The sequence below is a fragment of the Aplidium turbinatum genome, chromosome 14 (genome assembly GCF_918807975.1).
Source record: "Aplidium turbinatum chromosome 14, kaAplTurb1.1, whole genome shotgun sequence".
Lineage (NCBI taxonomy): Eukaryota > Metazoa > Chordata > Ascidiacea > Aplousobranchia > Polyclinidae > Aplidium > Aplidium turbinatum.
The window spans coordinates 17,338,492-17,364,608 of record NC_137485.1 but is presented as its reverse complement, the minus strand read 5'-3'; the positions used below and the strand labels follow the sequence as shown (position 1 = coordinate 17,364,608).

Here is a 26,117-nt window from a genome sequence, read left to right as displayed (position 1 = left end):
TGGAACTCATAAGGTCATTGTATGAAAATCAAGAAGCTACAGTTCGAACAGCATACGGAAATACAGCTTGGTTTAAAATTGAAAAAGGAACACGCCAAGGGTGCATTTTATCTCCTTCTCTATTTAATATGTACACAGAAATGGTCATGAGGAGAGCAGGGCTGAGTAATTCCAATATAGGAGTGAAAATCGGTGGCAGAATTATAAACAACTTGAGATATGCAGATGACACTACCCTTTTGGCCGAGAACGCACGAGATCTTGAAGACTTAATCATCAAACTGAAAAAGGAAAGTGAAAGGGCTGGATTGAAACTCAACATCAAAAAAACAAAAATTATAACAACTGGTAAAGCAGATAACATAAACATCAAGATTGAAAATCAAGAAATTGAAACAGTGAATGAATTCATATTTTTAGGCTCAAAAATAAGCTGGGATTCTAATAACTCACCAGAGATAAGGAGAAGAATAGCGCTGGGAAGAAATGCATTTGTTGGAATGAATAGCATTTGGAAGAGCAAGGATATAAAATTAGAAACAAAAAAGAAGCTGATCAAAACTATAATATTCCCAATTGCAACTTACGGATGCGAAACATGGACAATGAACAAAACAGACAGAAGAAAGATTGACGCATTTGAATTGTGGTGTTGGAGAAGGTTACTGCGTGTTCCTTGGACAGCCAAAATAACAAACGAGAAAATTCTTGAACAAATTAAACCGGACATATCCCTAGAAGCTAGAATCGTCAGGCAGAAACTTTCATATTTTGGCCACATAATGAGAAGCAAATCAATGGAAAAAGAAATCATGCTTGGTTTGGTGAGCGGAGGAAGAGGAAGGGGGCGCCCGAAAACAAGATGGCTTGACACGATTGTAAATGACAGTGGCATGGGAGTGCATGAATTGAAGGAGGCTGCGTGGGATCGAGATATGTGGAGAAAGATGACGTATAGAGTGACCGAGAGTCGTAAACGACTGAACGGATGATGATGGGCATTAGATTATGCGGTGCTGATATTTCGACCTTAGTACAGTATCATAAATGTTTTTTGGTATGCGATCTTATGCTCTAACAGCAACTGCTTTCGCTACTATTTTTTTTATTTGGACAAGGGTTGCTTATGATTAAATTCAAACCGAAACCTTAATCCAAAACCTCCCATACGAACCTTAACCATTGGGCCACTTTCAAGCATGCAAATCGTGCTTAAAAGTTGCATGCAATACGAAATGTAAACTATTGAGTCTTGGGGTCGTATATTGATTAAGATGTTCTTGAGATCGCATTAATTGAATCAGCACCGATTATTATATCTTTGTACGTGCATTGGTGACTGATGTATTGTTCCTTTTGAAACCATTTGTACAATGTTAAAATTAAATGCTACTATCGTTAATTCTTTTTGAGCATTAGCTCAAGGCAACTTTAAATTTAATACAACTTGTTTGGTAAGGTGTTTGAATGTGTGTGCAATGCGCAGTTGCAGAATTCATGTATTTTAGTCATATTTTAATTGACACTTCAGTATGGATTGTCGATTCTTTGATAAATCGCAAAGCACAGCACAGTCCACTGAAAATTAATCCCACTCACTGACAATTTCAGAAAACTGTTTACGTCTAAGCCTGTGATGCACGTAATTCTCTTGAGGTAATCTGACTTACGTCAGATTTCGATGTATGTCTTACAGCCATAATAAATGAATTACTGGAAACCTTGCTTTGTATCATTTAATGACTTTGTTTGGTTTGGGTGTGTGCCGATTTGACCAAAAACCACTAACCTTTCTGTGAAACAAGATTCACGACTGGTGATTGAACTCACAGAAATGCGTTGTCAAGAAAACAAACTTCCAAAAACAAACTGAAGGGCCAAGGTCACCGTGGGTTTGTCTGTGATTTCTTTGACGTGTTGTGAAAGAGTTATGCAAATAATTGACATCGTTTTGTATTTTATTATCGTTTCAGAAACCCACATAAATTCTTCCTCGAGCAACCGTTACAACATAGAACAACGTTCTAACATGGTCAATTTACCTTCGCGCCATCCAACTGCTACCAACACTTATTCACCTTATTTATTGCAACACAAATCTACGTCTTTCCATTCTTCAAGTTTCACTATGAAGTATGCACTTTTCTATTTGATGCTATCGTTACATTGTTTTTATGTTTCCTAAAACCGCATCAACTTATATGTTTACCAATTTGGCAGTTTTGGGCAAAATCAACTAGTTTTTGTAGAGTTAGGTTTAACTTATTGCGGGGGTCATGTGGACCGGTTAACCAAAAGCCGTCTAAACGTTTTCTTCTCGTCTTAGCTAGTCCCGGCAAGTCGGCATACGCATCAATGTATCATTCTCAATATCATACACGTACAACATTGAACAACTTATTACTGAGATCAGTGGGAACTTTAGCAAAGCTCACTTTTTATCTATTTGAATGCATCAAGATCTTTGTCTATAGACAAGAAGTAGTTTATTTATCACTTCATTTCAATTATCCAATGTCAGTGAGAAAACATAAACAACAAATTTGCATTCAACGATAGGGAGAAAGCTAAACGACCTTCCAGTCGTCGGCTCTAGTCGAGCAGCCACCCCACTTAATAATTTCATATTCCTAATTAAACCATGGCGGCTAGCCTGGAGATGGTAAACAAGGCGATAATTAATTGCCAAGTCAAGAATGAACTAGTTTTCATGTTCCACCAGACTGCCAAAAGAAGAGCAAGCAGAGGTTCGGTGAACATTAGTAGCGTTGTCGTCATTTATCTTAGTTAAATACTACGTCTAGCCGCAGAAGTGGTGATACCCGGCCATGCACAAATGAGGAGCTGTTGAGGTGCGTAAATGGGGAAAAGATACAAATCACCATCAACAAAATAATCTACCACCTGCTTAAATGACAAACTAGCAAAATGGCTTCTTTTACATTAAGTCAAAGTCTGACGACGTTGAATCAACGTACAGAAATTTTTGCGAGGTGGGGAGAGAGGGGTTAGGGAACGTTCAAATATTACGTAACGCCTTCGAGGGGGAGGGGGGGTTTATGCAAAGCGTGACGTTAGCGTCACATCGGGGGGGAGGGGGTTCAAGCAAAACGTTACGTAACGCTTTCGAGTACGGAATGGTAGTTTTTTGTGCTGAATTCGTAGTGAAAAAGCGTTACATGGGGGAGGGGGGGGATTGAAAAAAGCGTTACGTTGGCGTTACATGGGGGAGGGGGGGGTCAAAAATTCGGAAAAAAAGCGTTACGTAATATTTGAACGTTCCCTTAGTGTCTGCGACAACACATTGTTAGCTTTGGTACTTCTCTTGATGTCTGGTTCGCACCATGGGCGATGAAACACGGCAAGTTTTCTGAGCCTTTGATTGACAAAGATTTTATCCTTCCGCTGTGTGATAGAAACTCAAAGTTCGATTGTTGGTAGGAAGTGGCGGAAGAATACCTTAGCTGCTCTGCAATTAGTTCAAAGGGTGACCTTTTAATTGCATATGTTTGCACGACCCGGACGGATAATAATGGGACTCTTGCAAAATTTGACAATTAGCCATGCACTGCTAAGTTTATGTCTTATAAGAAAGCAACTTCTGCAAGCCGGGCTTGTTTTGAAACCTCAACCGCAAGTGCATGTCTTGTGACGTTTAATCTTCATAATTAAACGTTTGAGCGATTGCAAACCAATCCCATTATTGCGTTTGGTAGATTATAAAGAGATTTATTTTTCGCTGTAAATCATGTCGCGGTGTAATTCATCAATGTGTCATATTTCGAGAAAGATGCCAACTATCTAATTTCAAATCCTGTCCCGCAGGTAGCTTCTGTATTGCACTTACAAATAATCATAATCATGCAACGCGTACATTAAATGTGACACATAGCATTTTTGGTCCATTATCAGATTACGCTAAAATTAGATTGAATTTTTATGTTCCTATATTTGAATCAATTAGCAGAGTTAGAGGCATTGAATACTGAATAGGTGAAGAAAACTACTACGTTACCAATCTAAAGTTCTAAGTACAACATTTTTTTTATTCAAGCGTTTGCTAAGTTACTGGGAAATGTGGCAACATTTTGAAGAAAATCTCTTCTTGAAATCGACGATTTGATTTTAGTTTCGAGAAAAAGCAAAACGTTTTTCATCTGCTTTGTAAAGCTGTGGCTAAGCCGACCTAGTAAGCAAATGACTATTGGTTTGTGAAATTAATCATGATACGATTTCGAGGTTGAATTTCTCATTGCATTGCGGTAGTGGCAGAAACAGCAAATTTTGATTTGAAGAATAGGGTTACTTGTGAATGAAAACTTTATATTGTTATTTTATTTCTTGCCTGTGCAATGTGCATCCACTGCCAAAGTTATACTTTATTTTCCGCCACCGAAATGTGCTCTGAATCATTTGTAGTGCAGCATTTTTAACTACCAAGTCATTGAATGTTTTTCTTTTAAGAAAACACACTCCCAACGACTTGATCGAAATCGGTCATGTTTTTCATAGCAAACAAGCTGACCGAGTATGTTTCTTTCAGGGAATCATATTGAAGAGTTTGACGCCATTATCACTACTTGCTTTCTTTCAGCGGCAATGATGTTCACACAAACTCCGAAAGAGCAACATCTCATCCGAATTATTTTCCGTCTTCCGTTTCGCACCCACACAACTTCAATTCTTCTGGGATCGGGATGAGATCTCATCCACGAATATCAGGTAAAGTGCTTTTTGCAAGTAGTTAACGTTACAACCTTGCAATACCCCAGACAGCAAAATCTGTTATTTTTACATTGATTTAACATCTGTAGACATTGAATCGATCTAAAAATGATGGATTTTGCTATCTGGGACGCTATTGCGATAAAATGCTGTCACCCAACCAGCAAATCGTTTCTTTTTGTACATGGATTCAACGTCTGCAGATGTACGGAAAAGACTGATTTGCTGGCTGAGGGGATTGCGCTTTTTTTGATGAACTTTCTTCTATCTTCTATGCAGTAAACTCTCTAATTTCCTTTTCCTGTGTTTGTAAACCTGCTATTCATGACTCATCGCAGATCATAAAGAACACACCTCGGCAGGAACAAACCCATCGATCCCATCACCTTCACACAGTCAGGTATGTCGCCTTTTTTCACACAAGACGCACTGCAGTTGGTATGCATTGAATATTGGTGACGAGTTCTACAGCTTTTTTTTCAAGCTCTTTCATTCTTGGAGCAATCGTAACACTGAAAAGGGAAGGCTACTTTGATCAGCTGTCTCTTCCATGTGCAGAGTGGTTATTTTGCACAACCTAGACAGCAAAAGCCGTCATGTAAAATGACAGATTTTGCTAGCTCGGCGAAACTCATCTACTTTACCAGAAACAGCCTTTTCTATGACTTCGGGAATTCCCCAGTTGTAAACCACACGAGCTTTTTGCAAATCGGCCAATAACTTTTGCTGAAATCATGCCACATCGTGTGTCGTTGTTTCTGTTTTGTATCTTTATTGAAGAGTGGATGCTGTGGATTTTTTTCCAAATGTTACCAAACGTTAAAAAAATCTTTTCAACGCACACAATGTTTGAAATTAATCGCAAGCTGATATTCGCTTGTTTTATTTACGCATTTCGTCCGTTCCGAAAAATACAATGATAAACAACAAGAAAAAAATATTCATGATTGTTCTATCATATCTGACATGTAGTCGTTGATTATATTATGTAACGTCTTCTGCAGACCAATGAGTCGATTGAATATTCTTTTCATTTAAATTTTATTCAAGCTTTTGTCGAAATCAGTTAAACTCGAATTTTAAAAGTTTATTTATTTATTTTCTCCCATACAGGCCTATGCTTTGTGGTTTAAGATTAAATAGATGTAGGAAGTCAATCTTCGTGTCCGACTTTAAGGATGTCGCTTGGCTCAGACAGCAAATCAGTCATTTTTTAAATTGATTCAACGTCTACAGACGTTAAATCAATGTAAAAAAGGCTGATTTTCTGTCTGGATATGTCTTGCTAAGTATATCAAATATAGTTATTACTCTCTAAAACCTCTACAGCCTGTTTCACCCTAAAAGAGGGATCATCAGAAGGTCCTTATTCAAATAGAATCTTGCTAAGTAGACCTATATGTATTCTCGGCAAAGGTCGAACCTGTGCTTTTACGAGCCTCATTGGGAAATGGGAGTTCTCACCGTCTGATTCATGTTCTTGTTAAAATTGAGCAATTTTCGGTAACTCGCCATCAAAAGCGAAAACACTGTTTATGATTTCTTTTATCGCAGATGCCAGAAGGTAGACAACGCCTTCAAAGTTGCGACATGGAGAGCATATTTCAAGTAAGTGTCAACTTTCACTCAATCTGCAAATCAGTTTTTTTTTTACATTGATTCAAAGTTTGTAGACGCTAAATCAGTGTGAACAAGGACTGTTTTTTTGGCTCGGTTTGACTTTAAATTTGCGATCATCTATGCTCACAAACTATGCTGCTAAGTTGATAGCTCGTTGCTTGTCTTACTTCACGTAATGCAAATTCAACGTATAAAGTCCTTCCGTTTCCATTTATGACATCCATGCCTTGCCAGCTGGGGTGTTTTTTGCTAAATCCTTGCTGTGTTGCAATGACATGCCACTGTGTTTGGCTCCTTATGCAGTGATTGCAACTAGTTTGGCTGTCTGAGCAGCAACTTTGGCTTGCAGTTTTATGAAATAACGTATCATACATATCAGTCTGCTCGAAATACTCGCTTATGATGTTTCATCTCTATTGCTAATCATGGTTGGCTTTGTAACCTGAAGAATTAGCTAATTTTGCATAAATTTATTTCGATCATTTTGCTACAATCGGTCTTGTGGTGTAGTCAGCTGAGGCCTTTACTTTTGTCTGTGGCATTAAGGTGATTGAAACGACAAAATTAGTTGGCCTATGTTGTGGGTAAAAAGATACAACTTCACTTTTTTCCAATTAATGAAGATGATAATTAGTACCAGTTGTTTAGCAGTGACATGATTATTTGAGGATCAAGGGAGTCGAATCTCGCTTTGTAATAATAGCAATCCACTTTTATTTTTGTCACAATGCCACATTTCTATGGAAATGTGGCTAGTTGATCCCTTTTAGTTAAATTCTAAGTTAAATTTTAATTTTCTTTGCAAACTTCTCCTCCCCCCCCCCCCCCCCGCCGGCACACAAACCCGGTCCCTCCAACGCTATTGTACCTCGCCTCCAATACTTGGAGGCTGCTTAGTTTGACATTTTCACTATGAATCATCAGGTCAAGTGTGAAATCTAGTTTGCTGATATTCATCTGATTCATCAAATGTTGTTGCTTTGACATCTTTCTACGTTTAAACTACAGTTTAAACTACAATGAATATCCAATTTGACAAATTTGATCTGTTCACTTTCTTTAGGGAACTTGTGACCTGGAAATTCCTTTCTACCGTCCAAAGACAGTAAAATTTCCAAATTTTATTCGTTTTTTTTGACAGATTGTTTGTCTGTCTGGCTTCACATGTTAACATTAATTTCACAACGAAATTTCACATTCATCTGGATAGATTTATTTAATGTGATGTTGTTTCGACGTTGTGAAATGGATTTTTTTTGCATTTTGGATTCAGTTTGACTGGCAGCCTGACAAACCAAAACAATGGCAGCACTTCATCATTAATTCATTTCACTGCTATCGGCCGCAATTTCACTTGCCTCAAAATTATGGTCAGATATTGGCTCTCTGATCTGTTGGCTGAACCAAACGACAACGCACTGTTTGTGAGCGAGAAAAAAACCTGCACGTCTTAAGTCCCATGACGAGCTGAGTACTTGTTCAACTCACAAAAGAAGCTTTATGATAACCTTCATAGACAGTGCGTTGCGCACTGTCCAGGTCAACAAACCGCTCTTTTTTACATTGATACAACATCTGCAGACGTTGAATAAATGTAAACAAGAGCGACTTGGTAATGTCATGCACTTATAAGCATAATGGGGTTATTTATTAGTTTCTTTCTATTTTCACTGCTGTTATGAGATATGATATTATCAAAAAGATAAGCAATACGCGAAATCCATTAGGTGAATATATGAAATGTTATAGGTTTGTGAGCTTTTGCTGAGGTGGTTAGGTTGGGAAATCACAGTGTGGTCTTGATGTTTCTTTCCTCCAATACCTCTGTAAAACGATGACACTTGGGCTCTCTGAAACAAAAATATTTCAGGTTTATAGAAAAAAAATTGACTTTTATTTCAGCTCAAAACTATCTTTGTTTTAGTTTCATGCAATATTAAATTAAGTTTTTTCATACAATTTTTTATACATTTTTACAGTCAAGTAAAACTAGTTTCAATTACCTCTGCTATGAACGTTATGTTATATATGAAATATGTGATGGTAAGATTGAGAGAGATATGATTTTTTAATTATCAATACATTTGATTATGAATATAACTTTGTCGCAGGAGATGCGAATGAAAAACGAAGAACCGTTGTCAGAGATTCAAACCCCTCGGCCAGGCATTGGGCAAGAATTCAAATTTTCCAAATATGAAGTAAGAACTACCAAAATCTGGCAGAAATATTTCTGCATCGAAGTTCTTTTGACTGGGTTCCAGCGACCCGTACATTACTGTGCTTCCATCGATTTGACGTCATACTTTTGCTTAGCACTTGCTCAAATTTTATTGATTTTGCTGTAAGGTGAGATAATCGAATTGATGCGAAGAGATCTCACCTTTTGTTAATTTCTGGTTTATATGTAGTGCGGTTTAATAAGCGTTTTCATTTTCGCTTAGCTCTTCAGCGAAATTCAAATTCCAGGAAACTTCTGAGAAATCTAAAGTTGTTTCATTGACCCAGCTGAGTTTCTAAAAAACAATTTTTTTTTCAACTTCAAAAGCGCAAACGTCATTAGATAAACAAGTTTGAGGTCATCCTATTAGAGCCAATGAAAGCATTAATGTTCCCAAGGCCTATCATATTGAACGTTGTGTTGCAATCCAGCCAGTAAATCAACCTTTCATTCAATGATTCAATGTTTGACAACGTTGAAGCGATGTGAAGAGGCTAACACTTGCTGCTCAGCTGGGTAACAGGCGGCATTGTAAACAGTTCCTGCTTTGTTGAACTATAGGCATTTGTTTAATCAGCTTCATGATCAGATGACAAGTTTCACCACAGTAAGCCGAGACCTCTCCTTCAATAGGGGATTTTTCCTGACGAAATGTCAAACCAGAACATCGATAGGTTTATGTTTCATATGGGGATTTTTCACCATGAGAGTGAAACATTAGCTTGCGAAAAGATAAATTTTCGATAGTAAGTGTTGTCAATCTTAAACAAAACGATTTCTACCACTCGCATTCAATACAAAACTAACATCACTGCTTTGTTTTCAGCACAAACCAGCAGACAGTATAGCAACTGAAACATGCAAAGGTAAATATAACCTTCATCTTTTTATTATGATAACGCTGCACTTTATGCGACAATTACTTCGCAATCATTTGTATATTGGTTGATGTTTTTGCTTTCTGCCATCCAAATTAAACAAGACATCAGTGTTCTGTGGTTGATAGCGTTTAGAATGCCGGGATACCCATCTGGGTTAAAAACTTTTAGGTACATTAAGTTTAGTCACTCATTGTTTCTACAATTGACTGCAAATATACACAATTATCTCCATCAAAGTGAAAGGCATTTGCCGCACATGTAATTGTTTGTTTGATAGAGAGAATACCTGATTGGAAATCTTGAAACTTTGCCAATTCTCACTGCATTTCTTTTCTTATTTGCTGCGTCTAGTTTTTGTTTTAAATCGACACTTAAAGGGGTATTTTGAAAGTGGAAAAAGAGATGCTAGATTTTTAAATAAAGTTTTCGATCGATAAGCAACAGACACACTAGATTTCCATGCACTGTTCATTAATGAAACTTTTTCATATGCTTTTCAGAATCGAATGTACCTCAAGACGTTGACTCCAGGTAAAAAAACATGCACAGATTAACTTTTATTTGCTGTTGGGATGTCTTAAAGCCATTGTTCGAACGTAAAATTTTATCAAGCGCAGAAAGGTCTCGTATTTAGATATTAGAATATATGATTATCTAAAAATATCAGTTTGCAAAAATCGGACAATGCTTTGTAAAAATGCCATTTTTTTGCGTGCTATCCCAATCTGTCTCACGAAGCGTATGAATCCAGTGATTCTAAAATTTAAAAAATTAATCATTTTCTCGCACTATGTTGAAGATGCGGATGGACAAGCAACCCAGACAGCAAAATCGGTCATTTTGCAGACGTTGAATCAATGTAAAAATGACAAATTTTGCTGTCTGAGAATATATGTCTGGCAATGACATTTTCTTGCGGTATTACCTGTTCTTGTCATGTCATCGTGTGCATGATGACATGACAGTAAACAGCTTACAATGGTTTTTGTTGATTAAATTGCAGATGATTTGCCTCGAGGCTGCTTATTTTTTGGTAAATGACTCGCATTTAACCTCCAGCTTCAAGTTGCGTTTATTTCCGCTAGAACAATGTCACTTAACGATGAAAACAACGTGACAAACTTTAGACTTATTCTCTAGTAATTCAACCTCACAAACGTTGAGCAAACCTGCTGATAACAAATTTTCTGCTTCATAACTTTTCAGTGGTTTTTATCCTTTTGACATGTTGGCACCACCATGAAGTCACCAACCGGTTCTTGCACCCTCTCCTAGAATGGCTGAAAAGTAATAGTCACCTACGATTCAAAATGTTTGTTGAAGCCCAATAAACAAGCACACCTTCTTACGCCATTTCATAGCTAACCTTAGTGATTCTGCATCTCAGCACTCCCTGGGAACAGGTTTCGCACCCCTCAGTGGTGCGTGCACCCCTGGTTAAAAACCTCTGCACTATGGTGTTCCACGCCTACAAATTGACTAAGTCTACGGCATTGTCCGCATTAAAATTTCAGAAAAAAAAAGTTTATTGCGTCGCATGTGTAAATTGCACTGACAGACTACGTTAAAACAACGTGTAAAAAAGGAAACTTTTGCTTGCTGAGATATTACGATATGATAATCATATGCATTGAGAACGAAAATTTAAAGTGAAGCAAATACCATTTATTGTAAATTGCTTGGTTCTATGCATTTCAATCGTGTTTTCGCCTTCAGGCAATTTGATAAATTTGCATTTCTTTTTGCGACCAAGCTTGAACCAGATTGAATCTTTTTGATAGTTTTGTCTTTGTATTACCTCACTTTTTTTGAAATTCCATTGCACTTTCCACGACGAAAATTGTTTTGAGTGTCGTGCATGATCGTTCTTTCTTGTTTAACAGTGACAGTAGCGACAATAGCGACAGTGACGACGAAAGCTACACGAGCAATGACAGTGATAGCGAAAGCGATCACGAGCCTCCGAGCAACGAGGTTGATTGGAGTTTGAAGGAGTTCATGGGAGATTATGAGAAACCGATCGACGAACCAGTGATCGGCTCTGTCGGCAACGATTTTGTTCATGAAAACACTGATGCACTACACAACACTACGCAAGACAGCAACACCCTGGAAACCAGGTAAAAGCGTGATATTTTATGTTGTTAACGATAAGTCATAGAGATGTGACGCGCTAGTTCCCTTATACCCTTTTAATATTAAAAATAATGTATCAATTTTTATTTTTCATAATATATCTTGTCAACAACGTTAAAGTGAGTGCAACAGTTTGAAACGCTTTCCTCGATATAACTATGTCACTACTCACTAGCCTACTATGACAGTTTGTATCCATCTAGCTTGTTTCCATCCAACACTGGCATTTCCGTGTTTTCTTGTAGGCTGTAAATGGGCACTATATTTCGGATTGAAGCTTTGAATTGGTACTTTGCACAACATTAAATTAGTTTATTGCACAACAAAAAGTGACAATACCCGGTTTATTGCTGTGCAAGAAATAACATGTTTGTCAATTGAAACGTCTTAAATCGCTGGTAATTTTTTTTTTGCGTCTGCTGTCAGCTGGACGGCCAAGTTATGTGAGTGTGCTCTAAATGGCCTCAGTTTCGTTCTTATTGAAAACATGCGCTTGAGTCTTGACACAGCTGAAGACATGTTAAAAACGAAGGTAAACTTATCTTCTATCCTGTCCACGTAATTCGAACTTTCACCGTTCTGGCATAGGTTTGGATATCAAAAAATATTCCTGAAACATATGACCTCGTATATTACAGCATATGACGTCATATATTACAGGGTGAGACGTCATGATAGAAGCTTGCACAACAACCGGCAGCGTGGCCTGTGCGAAGCCACTCAACAGAGCACCCGTATCTCTGCTGCCTCGCCTTCTTTCAAAGGTTTGTTTTGGTAACAACACACTTAAAGTATTTTTTACGAAATTTTTATGTTTGAAAAGCTTCTCTAGCGATTTATGTAAATAACCTAGAAGCTTTTTTTCATCATTTTTTTATCTCAATTCGGACACTAAATTCTTAAGATTAACTGTTGAATATGTCCAGAAATTGGGACATAACTCCAGTATTGGATGTTGGGTCTTCACTCACGCTTTGTAAATTTCATTCAGGCAACAAGACTGAAGTGGAGGAGATGGTGGGAGAAGTGAGATCAAGAAGGCACCCGGAGTCCATTCCAAGTGTCGACATTCCCCCTGTCCGACATCGGATGCCAACCGAACGTCCACGATCCAAGGAGCAAACAAAACAGCAAAGGAGCAATCGGATTTCAACAAACAAAGTTCAAAGGAGAGATTCCTCCTCATCTTCATTGAAAGGATGTAATCCAGACCCCTCTTCATCACGTTCACTCTTACCTAGAAATTCAGCACAGCCTCGTTCAAACAAAGATTTGAAACACCGAAAGAACTCCTCGCCCCCAAGAACGGTTTATAGTTCTAAAGCTACTGTCAAAACGAAAGAGAAAAAATCTTCCCAATCTCATCATTCCCAGGATACCTCCAACTCCCTGACACATCCTGGTGATGTTAATGGATCTTCTTCATCCTCCTATCTTGATTCACGTCGTAAATCTCATAAAAACGATTCATCGTCCACCCTATCAAGTGATCGTTCTGGAAGAGTGAAAACTAACAAATTGAATCATTCAACTTCTTCTTCTAAAACTTTTTCATCATATTTTAATCATCCCAGTGGTGGCAGTAAACACGAGGTAGATTTATCATCCTCAGAATCTGAAGCCGATTGTTCCCCCTGCAATAGTTCATCGTCAAATCCCACGAGTTCCTGGACTCAAGGTACAAACAAAAAAGCTGATTTAATCGCTTCGAAGCACAAAACTTCCAAAGTAAGTTCAAAAAGGAAGATTGCAGATGCGAGATCTTCCTGTACGGCAGCTATTTCTTCAGCTGTCAATCACGAGCACAGGACTAATTCTCCAACGCGCAAGAAGCCTAAAAAACAGCTTAAAATTAACGAGAAAGACATTGGTTCTCGCTCAAGCAATTCAACTACTGGGCACCAACAGCCATTGAAAACTATGGCCGAGAAATCGAAAGAAAAATCGAGTAATTTGTCTACTAGATCATCAGTGCCTTCGAAAAGTGGAAGAGTACCTAAAACTTCACAGCGTTCATCTATTTCAGATTCAAATAAACCTAAGGGGTTTCCACCGTTGTGGGTGAAAGTTCTGACTAACCCAGTAGTGAATATACCAAGTGTAATTGAACTATGCAACACAAAAGCACCTACGCAACATTTGTCTTGGTGCGTAGTGGACGGAAAAGGCAAAAAGTTGAGCAATAATCTTTTGCCCAGTAAAAGTGCTTCCAAGTATGACAATGTGCAACCGACCACAAGACGTTCTGCTTCTGCAAGCGGTCAAACTGAAATTCCAGATAATATGATTCCCTCTCGTCGTGCTAACGAAGTACAGGTAAACGACTTGTTTCCTACGTTTTTCATCAATAATTTTATCCGATTATTTATTTTCGAGTCTCCTACAAGTCAACAGAGCAAGTGACAAATGAGCTAGCAACATTTGAGTAAGTGCTTGAATTTGATAAATGATAAAACTGAGCAACCCAAAACTGGGAATGTCACAATTCAGCGAAATGAGTTTGACAAGCGATGAACAAGCACGTAAATCTCATTTGCTGACTTGGCGGTAGCTGAAACGTACTTGGGGAGTTATCGCTTGCCGAGTGGTCCGACAACCATTATTTACCGCAACTTACTTTATTTCTTACGCCCTTTTCTTGCTTTATACAGTATATATATATCTGCAGACAATGGTACACCTTATTTTTTTTCACGCGCAACACTACCTTATACAGCCTTATTAGTGCAGTGAGTACTCTGGGTATGACTACGGAGGTATAACTCCCGCGTTACGATTTTCCAATTTGTGGTCCCTAAAGAGGCCACAAAATTGGTACTTTCGCCAACCTTGCCAAAATGCTTAAACTGCAAGCAGTGAGCGATGTACAGTATATGGGTTAGCGGCCTACCGATGTTTATTGTTTACGGTATTGATAACTTTTCTTGTGCTTAAGGGAACGGCAATGGTAAAAAAACATAAAAAAATGGTGTCGTGTAATATCTGAACAGCTCCTTACACTTTTTAATGTCTAAAAATAATGCTTTACAAATGTCACTTTGATAAAGGCAAGTTTACATAGGTTTTGTTATACTCTTGTCGTGTACATGCCTAAATTTACTGATTGGTTCATTTCCAGTAGCGGAGCTGGCAACACTTTTTGTTCCAAGCAATAGTTGCTTTGACTTCCCATATTTACGTTCAAGGTTGCAGTTGCTGCAAGCACCAGCGAGCTGTACCCAGGAAGTCAAAGTTCTTTCAACAAGCGAAAGCACATCAATCCAAGCTCTACACTATCTGCTTCCTTTAATCAAACTTCCATACATTATCCAAAGGAAAAGTCCCGGAAGAAAAAGAACCCACCTCCTCAATGCCAAAACGTAAATACCGTTGTTTTGTGACAAGTTGTGCATTGAAACAATGAAATTGTTACTTATGTCATGGCTGCCTAAAGATACGGCCTGATTTGTCACATTTTGCAGAAATTTCCAGACTTTGGGCGACTATTTAAATGAATTTTTCAAAAAATTGTATTTTTTTGCTTTCTTTACTGTTTTCCCCAGATGACACAATAGGTTTTAACATCCTCACATGTTGAAAAACAAAGACAATTTGATTTCGAAGATCTTAGTCAGACTGCTAATTTTCAATAACAGTCTGATTGAGCGTTTTTCAACTTACTTTTTCTCATTTACTACTGCTTCCCCAAGGCAGCAAAAAGCTTTTATAACATTAAGCAAAAAGTAACATCTCATAAAATGTCAGTCAAACACTAGCAGTAGCTGTAATCAAAATCTGCAAAATGTGATAAATCAGGCCGCATCTCCAGGTGGCCATGCTTATTGTATCTCAGTTGTAAAAAAATTGCTTGTCTTGTCAAAAAAGAATGAACACCTGCCTTATCTGAATCGTGCTTCTCCAGTTTCACGGCAACTCCATTCAAAGTCATATCGCCAAGCGAAACAAGAATGAAAGCCAATGGAATGAGATGGGAATGGAGTAAGTTTTTGTCAACTCAACAAACCGAGTCAGTTTGACGTCGTTTTAAGGTATTGAAACGATTTGAAAAGAGCAACTTTTATGCATTGAGTTTTCACTGACTGTTGAATCTTAGCCCTAAGTCAGCAAAAGTGCCACTTTCACATCGTTTCAACATCTAGTACCACTGCGAAATCCAACTCATTGATTCAAATTTTTGTGACAAGTCAGTGATAAAAAATATCACTTTTATCGTCAATGCTAGATAAAACCATAATACAATGTACTTGTACTTGGAAACATTTTTCGGTAACCGCATGATAATATTGCGTTATTAACTAGGCAAGCCAACAACATGTCCTCAAGCCAACAATCAAGTGAAGGTGCTCAACAAGACATTTCTTCAAACCCACTGCACTCACAACCTCCCGACGGAGCTACAAGCCAACAGCCAACCAAGTCTTCCAACAACGTAAGCGTCTTTCTTAAACGACCATTTATTTATTTGCATATGTTCTGTAAATTTCAAAATTTTTCGTCTTCCCGTTAAACCCGTTTGACATTGATTGTTGATTTCGCATTGCTTCAAGGGCGCAACACTTTATGCTAAATTAACTGTCAAGTAGTCAACGTCTACTGGTGTTGTTTGCAGTATATACTGCAAGTTTCTACTTGCTATATTCAAATGTTGGATGAAATGGTAATCATGTTCTGTTGCAATCATACTGTGGGCCTTGTCTTGCTGTCCCAGCGATTGAGTTTTCGGGCTATGCCCTGTCAAGATAAATGCGATTTGATAACGCTGAATTGTTATTTTTAAAATGAAGTACGTCGATGGATGTTCAAGTAATGACATATCGCTTATCTGTGCTGAGTAGTTCAGATAAAAAAAAAAAAAAAAAAAAAAAACAGTAATCTTTATGAGTCTCCTACCCCAGATTTGAACTGAGCAAAAAAGGTAACAACTAAGCAAGCCAAAACTTACCATCCCACAAGTCAACAGATTCCGTTTAACAAGCGATGACCAAGCAAGTCCGTTGCTAGCTGAAAATCTCGTTTGCTGACTTGGACAGTAGCTGAGATGTACTTGCTGAGTTGTCGCATACCGAGTGGTCTGGCGACCATTTTTATGGCACCAGGTCTTGATAAAATTTACACAACTTGCTGTATTTCAACGTAATGCTTCAGTTGTATCATTTTCAGGCGACCGATCGTCGAAATTCCCACACTGTTGCTGTCACAGCTGGACCTGCTGATTCGAGTTGGCCAGGCAATGAAACGTAAGCATCAGTATCATTCGCTACTTTGTATTGCTACAGTTTTGGACGTATTGCTCTTTGCACAATCAATCTCGAATGCCACAATGCAATCAAAAGTTCAAAAGCTTGTAACAATTTATTGTTAAAGTGAAAAGTGTAAATTTGTGGATGAAAATGAAGAGATCGAGAACGAGTTTTCCTACCCCGCAAAATACCGTATCACGTTTATTTGAAAGATGCTATCGTAAAACTCAGTACATCGATATTATATCTAAGCCGAGACTTGGACTAGCTTGTTTATTGATTGTGTAAACTGAGAGGAATCTGTATTGATCACAGGATATTTCTGCTTACAATACATCGATTATTATTATTAATTTTCTTAATTGGTATTTTCTTGCCTCTCTGAGCTTGTCAGTGTCACACCATTTAGCTTTATCCATACTCAGTAATATATCACATTTGTGTTACGTAAGTGATATTTTCTTATACTAAAAAGTCGTTAGGCAATCCTTGGTCGTCTTATGACGTTTAGATTTAGACACTAAAAAAGGCTTCTTGCTGTATCTTGATTCCATTGCATTTACCTCAAAGTAACGCATGTGTACGTTGTTCTAACGCAGACGGAGCAAGACATCGGATCAGTATATGAGAGAAGGGAAACGCCTGAAGCACCAAGGAGATGCATGCACGGACCCAAGGACCGGTCGTACCCGGCCTGGGAAGTCCTTGAATCGAGCTCTCTCATACTTCGAAGCGGCGTTGTGCTTCATAATGAATGGATGCACATTGGAGGATGAAAATTTGAATGGTATGTTCTGTCCCAGACAAACTAAAAAGTTGCAATAAAAAGTAAAAGTTTGTTGTGAATGGAAATTTTTGACAATGTCCTCAACTGCATAAGGAAGTAAAATGCTGTTACTTTTTCAAAGGCCGCAAAGAGACATCTGCGCATTCCCCAAGCAACATGTACACTCAAACAATTCAGTTACTGGATTATATAAGAAAGATGAGGCCTCACGGCATTCAAGAAGAAGTCACTTTCAAAAGACTAAACATTGCCTGGTGAGTCTATGTGTTAATTCAAACTCACGTTTTTTGATTTTTCAACCCAACTTGAGTTATGGAATACTGAGGATAATACCTCCCCCTATGGAATACTGACATGAAGCATTCTTTCATTCAGTATTCTTTCAGATTTGTTTATGAAATTTGTTTATTAAAATGGAAACTGATACGGCCAACCGATTATGTTTGGAATATTTTGGCACATGCAGTTTAACGCTGAACTTCAACAAATATGTGTAAATCAATGAAACTTAGTCGATTGATTATTATTGACAAACAGCAATTCATCTTTCAATGTACTTCAAGCGCGTTTTGTAGGATGTATGGGAATTGCAACCAATGTGATTTGTTTTACGCTACTTTTAAATTGTCGAAGAGGGAAATTTTTACATTTTTATCACCACTGTATCAACGTATCTGTCCACTACATAGCCGAATGTTGAGAGCCCTGGTATGACGCTTAAAAGAGCGCCAGTTAGACATCGCTCAAGACAACCAGCCATGTTTTGATGGGACAGTTCATGACATGTCAGAAGATGAACACGACGATTGGCTTTTTTGCCTTCCCGCCTACTTAACATTAATCTTTAACAACTGGGTGTAAACCTGGATACAACAAAAGATAACTGCTTTTAAACATCACAAAATTGAAGAACTCCTATTTTTATTTCACCAGCATGAGATCTCAGGCGCTGTTGTACAAGCGAGTTTATCACCTGCAGAAGGATGCTGCCTTTAAATGCTCTGATGCAATCATGGAATACTCAAAGGTGAGTTGTCTTTATTTTACCTAGTCTCAAGACTATTCAATATACAGTATTGTAAAATAAACGTAATATATACGCAACCAGCAAATTAATCTTTTTTACATTAATTCAACGTATGCAGACGTTAAAATATTGTATAAAATGACCGATTTTCTTGATGCGTGGTTATTATGTTTTAGCGTAATTTAACATTTTGTTACTAAAGTAAGGCGGCGAGATGGCGCAGCGGATAAGGCGTTGGCTTTCCAATTATTACGAGCCTGGTTCGATACCCAGCTTAAGCTAGGGACGGTACATTACGGGACGCGCAACTCCGTTGTTCCTTCAACATTAGAAGGGTCAATTGCCAATTTGACATTTATTTTACGCTTTACTGCTGGCTTGCTTTCAACTAAAACCTTAAATTACTTTAAAACCAACTTAACTCTTCTTATATAACCCATAAAAAGTACAATATTTTGTAAATTAGAAAAAAATGTAACCCTTCTAGTGTTGCGGATAAGCCAAAAGCGGATGAAGTTTCGCATCCCTATGATTTACAATCCCTACTTAAGCTGATTCTTGATAAACATCGCTCACCTCTACCCAGGGTGAAAAAAATGAGTGGGCGTAATTAAGGTGGCCGAAAGGAACTGGCCATCCTACTCTCGTTACTGTTGAAGGCTCGGTACAACGAGAATCGTCTTCTCATCTCCGACACCGGGAACCAAGCATGGGACCACGTTTACCTTTATACGTAACTAACCTTCACCCTTCATCTTTCAGCCAAACAAATGCAACCGTACCCCCTCACCATGGCATGCAGTCGGTGGGCAGAGCGGAGTGTCCCCTCTCTCCCCTGCCGTGCCCTCCCCGTATGGGGGAAACATGCCTGGCCCTTCGCCAATTGCCGGGATCAGCAGCACTTGCGAGCAAGTGACGAGTTCCACACAGGTGAGTCATTTAAAAAGTTAAAGCTTTATCTGAACGAAACGTTGATTCAACGTTATTTAAGGTTGATTTGTTGGCATATTCCGCTCTTTCAGGGGCAGTTCTACTTAGAAAAAAAATTTCAATTTTTTTTAATTTATTGATATATATTGGAAATTTATCGTAGATTCCGAATATGCAGTCAGTTTTTACCTATTTGCCCTCATTAGGCTTCAAACGGAAGGTTTTCTGAACGCACCTTAGTTTAAAATGTGAATAAAAATTTGCATTTTTGTGAGAATGTTAGTTGCAAGATGTTTTGTATTTTCCCTTACAAAATCTAATAATGAATAAGCTAAATAGCACCATCTTTTCATAAGGTTAACCAAGTTTATTGAGAATCATTTAAAGTCAAAGTCACATTTAAAGTCAAAGGCATAAATTTACCTAATTCTATTTTTCAAATGCGATTTACTCAAAATCATGTTTTTGTGCACTAAAAATGTTTCTTCTAGAAAACTACTTGTCAGAATTGGCTAAAATTTTTAACAGATGTACATTAGGCCCTTACGGACATAATGATTGAGTTTTGTTTCAATATTCAGAGTAATAAATATTTTATTACCAAATCCTGAAGTCAAATTTGCTCTCGATGCATAGCAATTATGAAATTTTTTATATTTTAAAAAATAAAAGAGTTAAAAGAAATCCCCTCTATCAATTTATGGCTAGGATACCCTACTAGATCACCATGCAGTTTGAAGTCCCTACCTCTAGCCATTTTCGAGTTTTTAGGGCTGCAATGGAGACAATTGGTTGATTTTATGTACAAATTCAAAATGGTATAAACCCTTAATGGATTGCCCCAGCCTAACAAAGTAAATATTTTTGGATAGCTTGTTTCCTCCTTTTTCCAGCAATATATGGTTTGTTGGGGTTTGTGGGTGAACTTGTGTGTGGATTGTTATTTATGACAAGTTCGAAAAATGCGATTCTAAGTAGAACTGCCTCCTCAACAACAACAACAAAGCGAAAAAAAGCTTTTCGTCATTTTTTCAGATTGGTAAAATGGCGTCTCCCTCGTACCACAATGGCGTATTGTTGTCGCCGAAGCTGCTGGAAATGTACAAACAGTTTCAAAGCATCTCTTTGAACATTATGCACGCTCATGAGAAATGGGATAAGGCAGAGCCGCTGTTATCTGATCATCAAGGTAAGAAATCTATTAAGAATCGATCTTAAAAACCTTAGGATCAAATGACATCAGAAAGTCTGTTATATAACAATCGATGTATTGTTACTTTTCAGATTTCTTTCGCCACGTCGATGTGCTTTCTTGTCATACGTTGGAATTGAGCAGTTCCTTGCATGATTTGGCCACTTACAATGAAGTTATCCTTCGCCAACTCTGGGGAGCGTATAAGTCTCCCCAGGAATAAAAACGATTTGTTGATCTTCCTAGCAAAGGGAGCTTCCTGTTTTGGAGTAGAATCTTCGTTGTGCAAGCCAAGCAGTGCAAGAAGATGTTGTGAAGAAAACTAATAAAAGAGGTGTTGCTTCCGGCCACTGTGAAATCACGAACAGTATTCAGCCACCGTGTATATATTCAACTAGACTTTTTGTATTTATTGCAAAGTCTTTTATTGAAAACTTGTATCGGCAAGGTTTTTGACTTGATTTATTGACAATTTTGACATGATTTAAATTGCACAGCATTGGGAATCATAAACAACCCATTTAAGAGATCACAATTAGGTTATTTTTCGCACAAATCAACATATTTTACTGTATTTGCTGACTCATCAAGCTCATTATATTCAAGAAGTAGAATCTAATTTCATCGATTTCTAATCTAAATCTAATTTCACTTCGAAAAAAATCTGGGATTAAGTTTTTACGATATTTTTGTTCAAGTTAATAAACTTTTTTACCTTAATTTCCCTGACGTCCACTTTTACGTTTCACGCAACGTTTTTCACGTTGCCTGGAAACTGTTGCTTGTATATAATCTCTTCAGCCCTGCCAAAATAAGACATTCTTGATCTCAAATACTAGAACGATTAAAATTATTTTGCATATTGTATCTCCCGATGTATTTTTTTCTCTGACACGAAATTTTGGTACAATTGCAGAATAACTGGTTCAGAAATGTCTCATGTTAGTGTTTTTGCAAAAACAAGCGAAAGCCTTTAATGGAAACAGCAATCGCTGCAATGTTGGGAAGACTAAAAGACAATCTTAAGCACCATATCACTGCAGTTGCATTTTGTTTGTGACATCACTTGCGTATTATCTGTCAAATAGAAATCGCTGACAACAATTTTATTTCACTCAGTGTTGTCGATGGTTTTTAACCGGAATTTGCGTCAACGAAAACTCGCCATAAAATGGCACAAAGTGGACAGTGGACAGTATTGATGCGAGCAATACTTTTTGATAGTGCGGGCAAATCAGTTCAAATCAAACCAGACGTAGCTACAACCCAACAAGTTATATGGTTTTAAAAAAGATTTTGAAATTTCCTATTTCATAGAAGCTAAAATTTCATGAAATATTAACGGACAAGTAGCTGGTCTTGAAGCCAAAAAAATGAAATTAAACATACTTAAGGGGACAATACTAATGCTAGCAATAAATTGGAAAATTTATGCAGTAATTTAGAGTAAAAAAGTGCTTAATTTAAAACTATATTCAAATTAGAAAGATAAATTCTGTACCATTACTATGCACGCTACGAGGTATTCAGATCTAAACATTACACGTTTAAGATGGTATATTTTCGAGAGTTATTTAGTATTTAATTAAAGTAATTAATTTATTATTGAGAGAGCAAAATTGATTTTAGGCACAAAATAATTTATTTGCAATAAAATGCGTAAAAAATACATAAGAAGAACGTGTGGAGTGAATTTTGTGCTCATCTATTTCACAAACTTTCTATTCTGCGTCCGTTAATGTCGTTCTTAGCAAACTGATAGATATTTATTGTGTGCTCATTTTCTAGTGAAATAATCACTCCATTTTTACATTGACTCAACGTCTGCAGACGATGAATTCTTGCAAAATTTGACTGATTTATTGACTTGGTTATTTCAACCAACCAAAGTAGTGTTTGTTTCTGCTTCCCATTCTGATCCAAGGATGTATTCGTAATGATTCAACCTCTGCAAACGTTGATTCAATGCAAAAAAGGGTAATTTTCTGGTTGAGTTCTTCACTTAAAAATGTTGTTGCATTTACATCACTTCAATGTCTGCGCTGTAAAAATAACCTTCTTCCTTTCCCAGACAGCAAAATCCGTCATTTATACATTGACAGAATGAAGTCTGTAGACGTTGAATCAATGTAAAATTGACGAATTTTGCTCTACAGGTTGACGCTTCGTGTTGATATTTATTCTAACAAATTTTCTACTCCTCCTTATGTGGTGCGCGTGATACTGGCCAACAAACTTTGCTCAGTTTAACGTTGATGAAACGTCGTATAACGGTGCAATGGTGATGAAAATAACAAATTGTGTTGGTTGGCGGTGTCCTGTTGTGTTTTGTCATCCCTCGTTCAATTATCTCGAATGTAAAAGTTGCGTAACAAGTGCTGCCTGAAACGAAACATATTGTACAGTTTTCTCGTAATACATTTATTTTACGTTGATAATACCTTAAGGATGAAAGGTTTTTGCAGTACCAATTGTCACCAAACGAGTATTGTCAGATAACGATGAAGATTGCTGTGTTTTTGTGATTTCCTTGCTGATGTGTCAGTCTTAAAGTTCCCAAATGTCAAGTAATTTGATGGTTTAAAATCGTGGCTTACGAAATTAGATTGGCCGAGACACCGTGCACAAGACTTCAGAACTGAGGCTGAAGTCGATTGCAGATAAAAATTTACTTGGATTTTGCATTTGCCTGAAATGTTCATGTGTTTTTAGTGTTTTTTTCTTCAATTTGGCATCTGAATGTTAGCAAATTGATTGTTGGTAGTAGTTCGTATGGCATTACGTTAAGCTCATTGTTTTTTTGCTACTCTTTAAATGTATTTTCGCATTGGTAAGTTGTGTTGAAACCACCTGGTAGTGCATTCCATGGACAGACTAAAATCAAATGATATTTTGCCTGCTTTTTTTGCAATTTAGACAAATCGCTGTGTTTTGATGGCCCCATCGATGAAGAGCGGGAGCAGTTCGGGCATGACGTCACAGTTCTATTGTAAATTGATAGTTGATAAAGTAATATCCGCCAATGAAAACTATAGGGTCTACATATATAGAATTCTATTCGATGTTTAAACTAATGAATTTTATTTGAACATTGCTTCAAACATTGCTGATTTTCTTATCATATTTAAAGCTTGTCATGATAAGAAAAAACCTTGAACACTGATACAATTTAATAAAATCACTTTAAAAAATATTACACTCGAATCAAGTATGGGGCCATCTTTACCTTTTTTAACACCCAAGTAACATGTTTATCTGCAATCGACTTCAGCTTTTAGTTCTGAAGGCTTGTGCACGGTGTCTTGGCCATCTGTTTTCGAAGGCCACGTTTAAAATCAAGTATTTCGCATTCCTTCATTGACTTTTGATATCATGTAAAAGTGAAAATCACAGACCATGACTTCATCACACTTTTCTTTGGCGTTTGCAGACTTTTATTTATTTTTCCATATAGGAGCATATCATCGGTGGTCGCTGTATCGTGCATTGTGTGAAGCTTAATTCATTTCCTATATTCCAGCAATAGAGAGAGCTGCTTAGGTGGAAGTAATTTGCATCATAGTCATCATGTTTGCATTTATCAACGTTGTTTGATGCTGCGTCAACGTACATTAGGAAACAATGTACTTAGTCTAAACATTTATGAGCCTTCGCCTGGTCTAATCTTTTTTCAAATTGATCTGTTTTGTGAAAGAGAACGTTAAAAGTTTAAAGCTTTCGTCAGCCTTTTTAACGTTAAATGATGCAAAAATAAACAGTTTTGCAAAGTTTTGCCAAACTTCTCGCTTTTTTGCTCACGATCCCAGCAGCACAATGAAGAAAGGCATCCAATTGATGCAGAGTTTGCACAGCCTGCTAGTCATGTTTAAGTTGATCTCCTACGTTGAATCGATGCAAAAACGATCGACATTTCCAGAGCAAGCGTACTTGATCCATCCTGTATCGTTCTGTCGTGGATGTTTTGTTGCCATGTTATCTTTGTTCTGAAAATTAGATTCTTTTATTCAACCAACAAGCTCGTTTTGCAAGACTATCTGTTGTACTCCAGTTTGCCTTCACGTTCACACTATGCCTTTCGTCGTGTTGTTTACTCTTTTGCAGCCAAAGTTTTATTTTTCTTTTGCTTGCTTGTCCTGTGTTTCAGTTTTCAAAACGAATAAATTTGTTCTTCCGTGCTACGCAAGGAAATTTATTTTGTTTTTAATAAAGGGAGTGGTAGGGAGGATAATTTGATAGATCTGAGGTAGAGTTTACTTTGTTGGACCGCAAACATACCAATAAAGCCAGTCAGAAAATCAGTCGTTTATTGCATTAATTTAACTCCTGCAGACGTTGAATTAATGCAAAAAATGACTGATTTGCTGGTGGGGAAGCAGCGCAGTTGGAGAAGGAATTCGGGCGTTTTCGATTCAACTTTACAACCTTGGTCGGGAAACATTTATAATAATAATTCATTTGCTGAATAAAAATATGACAAAGTATTTTTAGCTGTACTAGCATGGTATTCGACACTTCTAAACAACGCGGACTAAACATTAGACACAAGAATGATAACGTCGCAACCGACACATTCGGTGGAGAACAAATCACACAAGGTGATACAAAATGAGAAGAAATCATATGAAAGAACTGATCAGCAGAGCAGAAAACACTAGTTTCAAGCATTTATTCGCTTAACGATGAATTATAATAATGTGCGGCTTCCAAGATTTTTGTTGGGAACTTGGGCCGGCCTCTTGGTATGACGTCAAATTAATCGAACATCTACAATTTTGAGCAAAAATGCACTCCAAAGACGCCTTTCTCTATATACCGTACCTTGTTATCTACTGTGCTGCACATTGGTTCACACTTCACAGTAGACCTACTGTTGGCTTCGAATTTCCCTACACTGACGCGCACTAACTCAGACTACTGTAGGTTCGCCTACAATATCGTGCAGAATAGATGATTAAGACAGTTTATTTTAAGTTAACGTTCACATGAATTTAAGTAAAAAATGCAACAAGAAATCATGTAAAACGCGCAGCAGAGTATTTCCCATAAAAAATTGCATTAATTGAAACTGCTGTGGATAACAATTTACTTTCAACAAATTACGATGCGGTTTATTGATACAGCTCGCCTAAGAATTCATCACGAGTAACACATTACCAATGGGTCGATTGATTGACTGAAATTGGGGAAAAAAGGTGGTTTGTGCCACTGAAACCAAATGTAGGCTACAGTGACCAAAAAGATCTCAAAAATCCCTTTTTGTAGTAGGCCAAAGTTTTATATTCAAGTATACCAACAAAAGACCAATAAAGACAATAAGTTACAATCCAACAAAGCCTGAACAAGTTCTCATTCTAATTA

The 26,117-nt window shown here is 37.4% G+C and overlaps 1 protein-coding gene across 1 annotated transcript in view; it reads left to right on the top strand.

The window, feature by feature from the left end:
- Nucleotides 1-24,937, top strand: part of LOC145783046 (uncharacterized) — a 52,008-nt gene extending 27,071 nt beyond the window's left edge. Inside the window, exons 6-25 of the mRNA XM_082594813.1 lie at nt 1,974-2,133; nt 4,595-4,722; nt 5,064-5,125; nt 6,280-6,333; nt 8,457-8,546; nt 9,393-9,432; nt 9,948-9,978; nt 11,331-11,567; nt 12,244-12,347; nt 12,575-13,899; nt 14,769-14,942; nt 15,485-15,561; nt 15,883-16,012; nt 16,744-16,820; nt 17,423-17,610; nt 17,732-17,864; nt 18,544-18,637; nt 19,400-19,567; nt 20,603-20,756; nt 20,852-24,937. Coding sequence (XP_082450939.1) covers nt 1,974-2,133; nt 4,595-4,722; nt 5,064-5,125; nt 6,280-6,333; nt 8,457-8,546; nt 9,393-9,432; nt 9,948-9,978; nt 11,331-11,567; nt 12,244-12,347; nt 12,575-13,899; nt 14,769-14,942; nt 15,485-15,561; nt 15,883-16,012; nt 16,744-16,820; nt 17,423-17,610; nt 17,732-17,864; nt 18,544-18,637; nt 19,400-19,567; nt 20,603-20,756; nt 20,852-20,982 — 3,557 coding nt within the window. The 3' untranslated portion in view covers nt 20,983-24,937. The remainder of the gene's footprint in view (nt 1-1,973; nt 2,134-4,594; nt 4,723-5,063; nt 5,126-6,279; nt 6,334-8,456; nt 8,547-9,392; nt 9,433-9,947; nt 9,979-11,330; nt 11,568-12,243; nt 12,348-12,574; nt 13,900-14,768; nt 14,943-15,484; nt 15,562-15,882; nt 16,013-16,743; nt 16,821-17,422; nt 17,611-17,731; nt 17,865-18,543; nt 18,638-19,399; nt 19,568-20,602; nt 20,757-20,851) is intronic.
- Nucleotides 24,938-26,117: the final 1,180 nt, after the last annotated feature.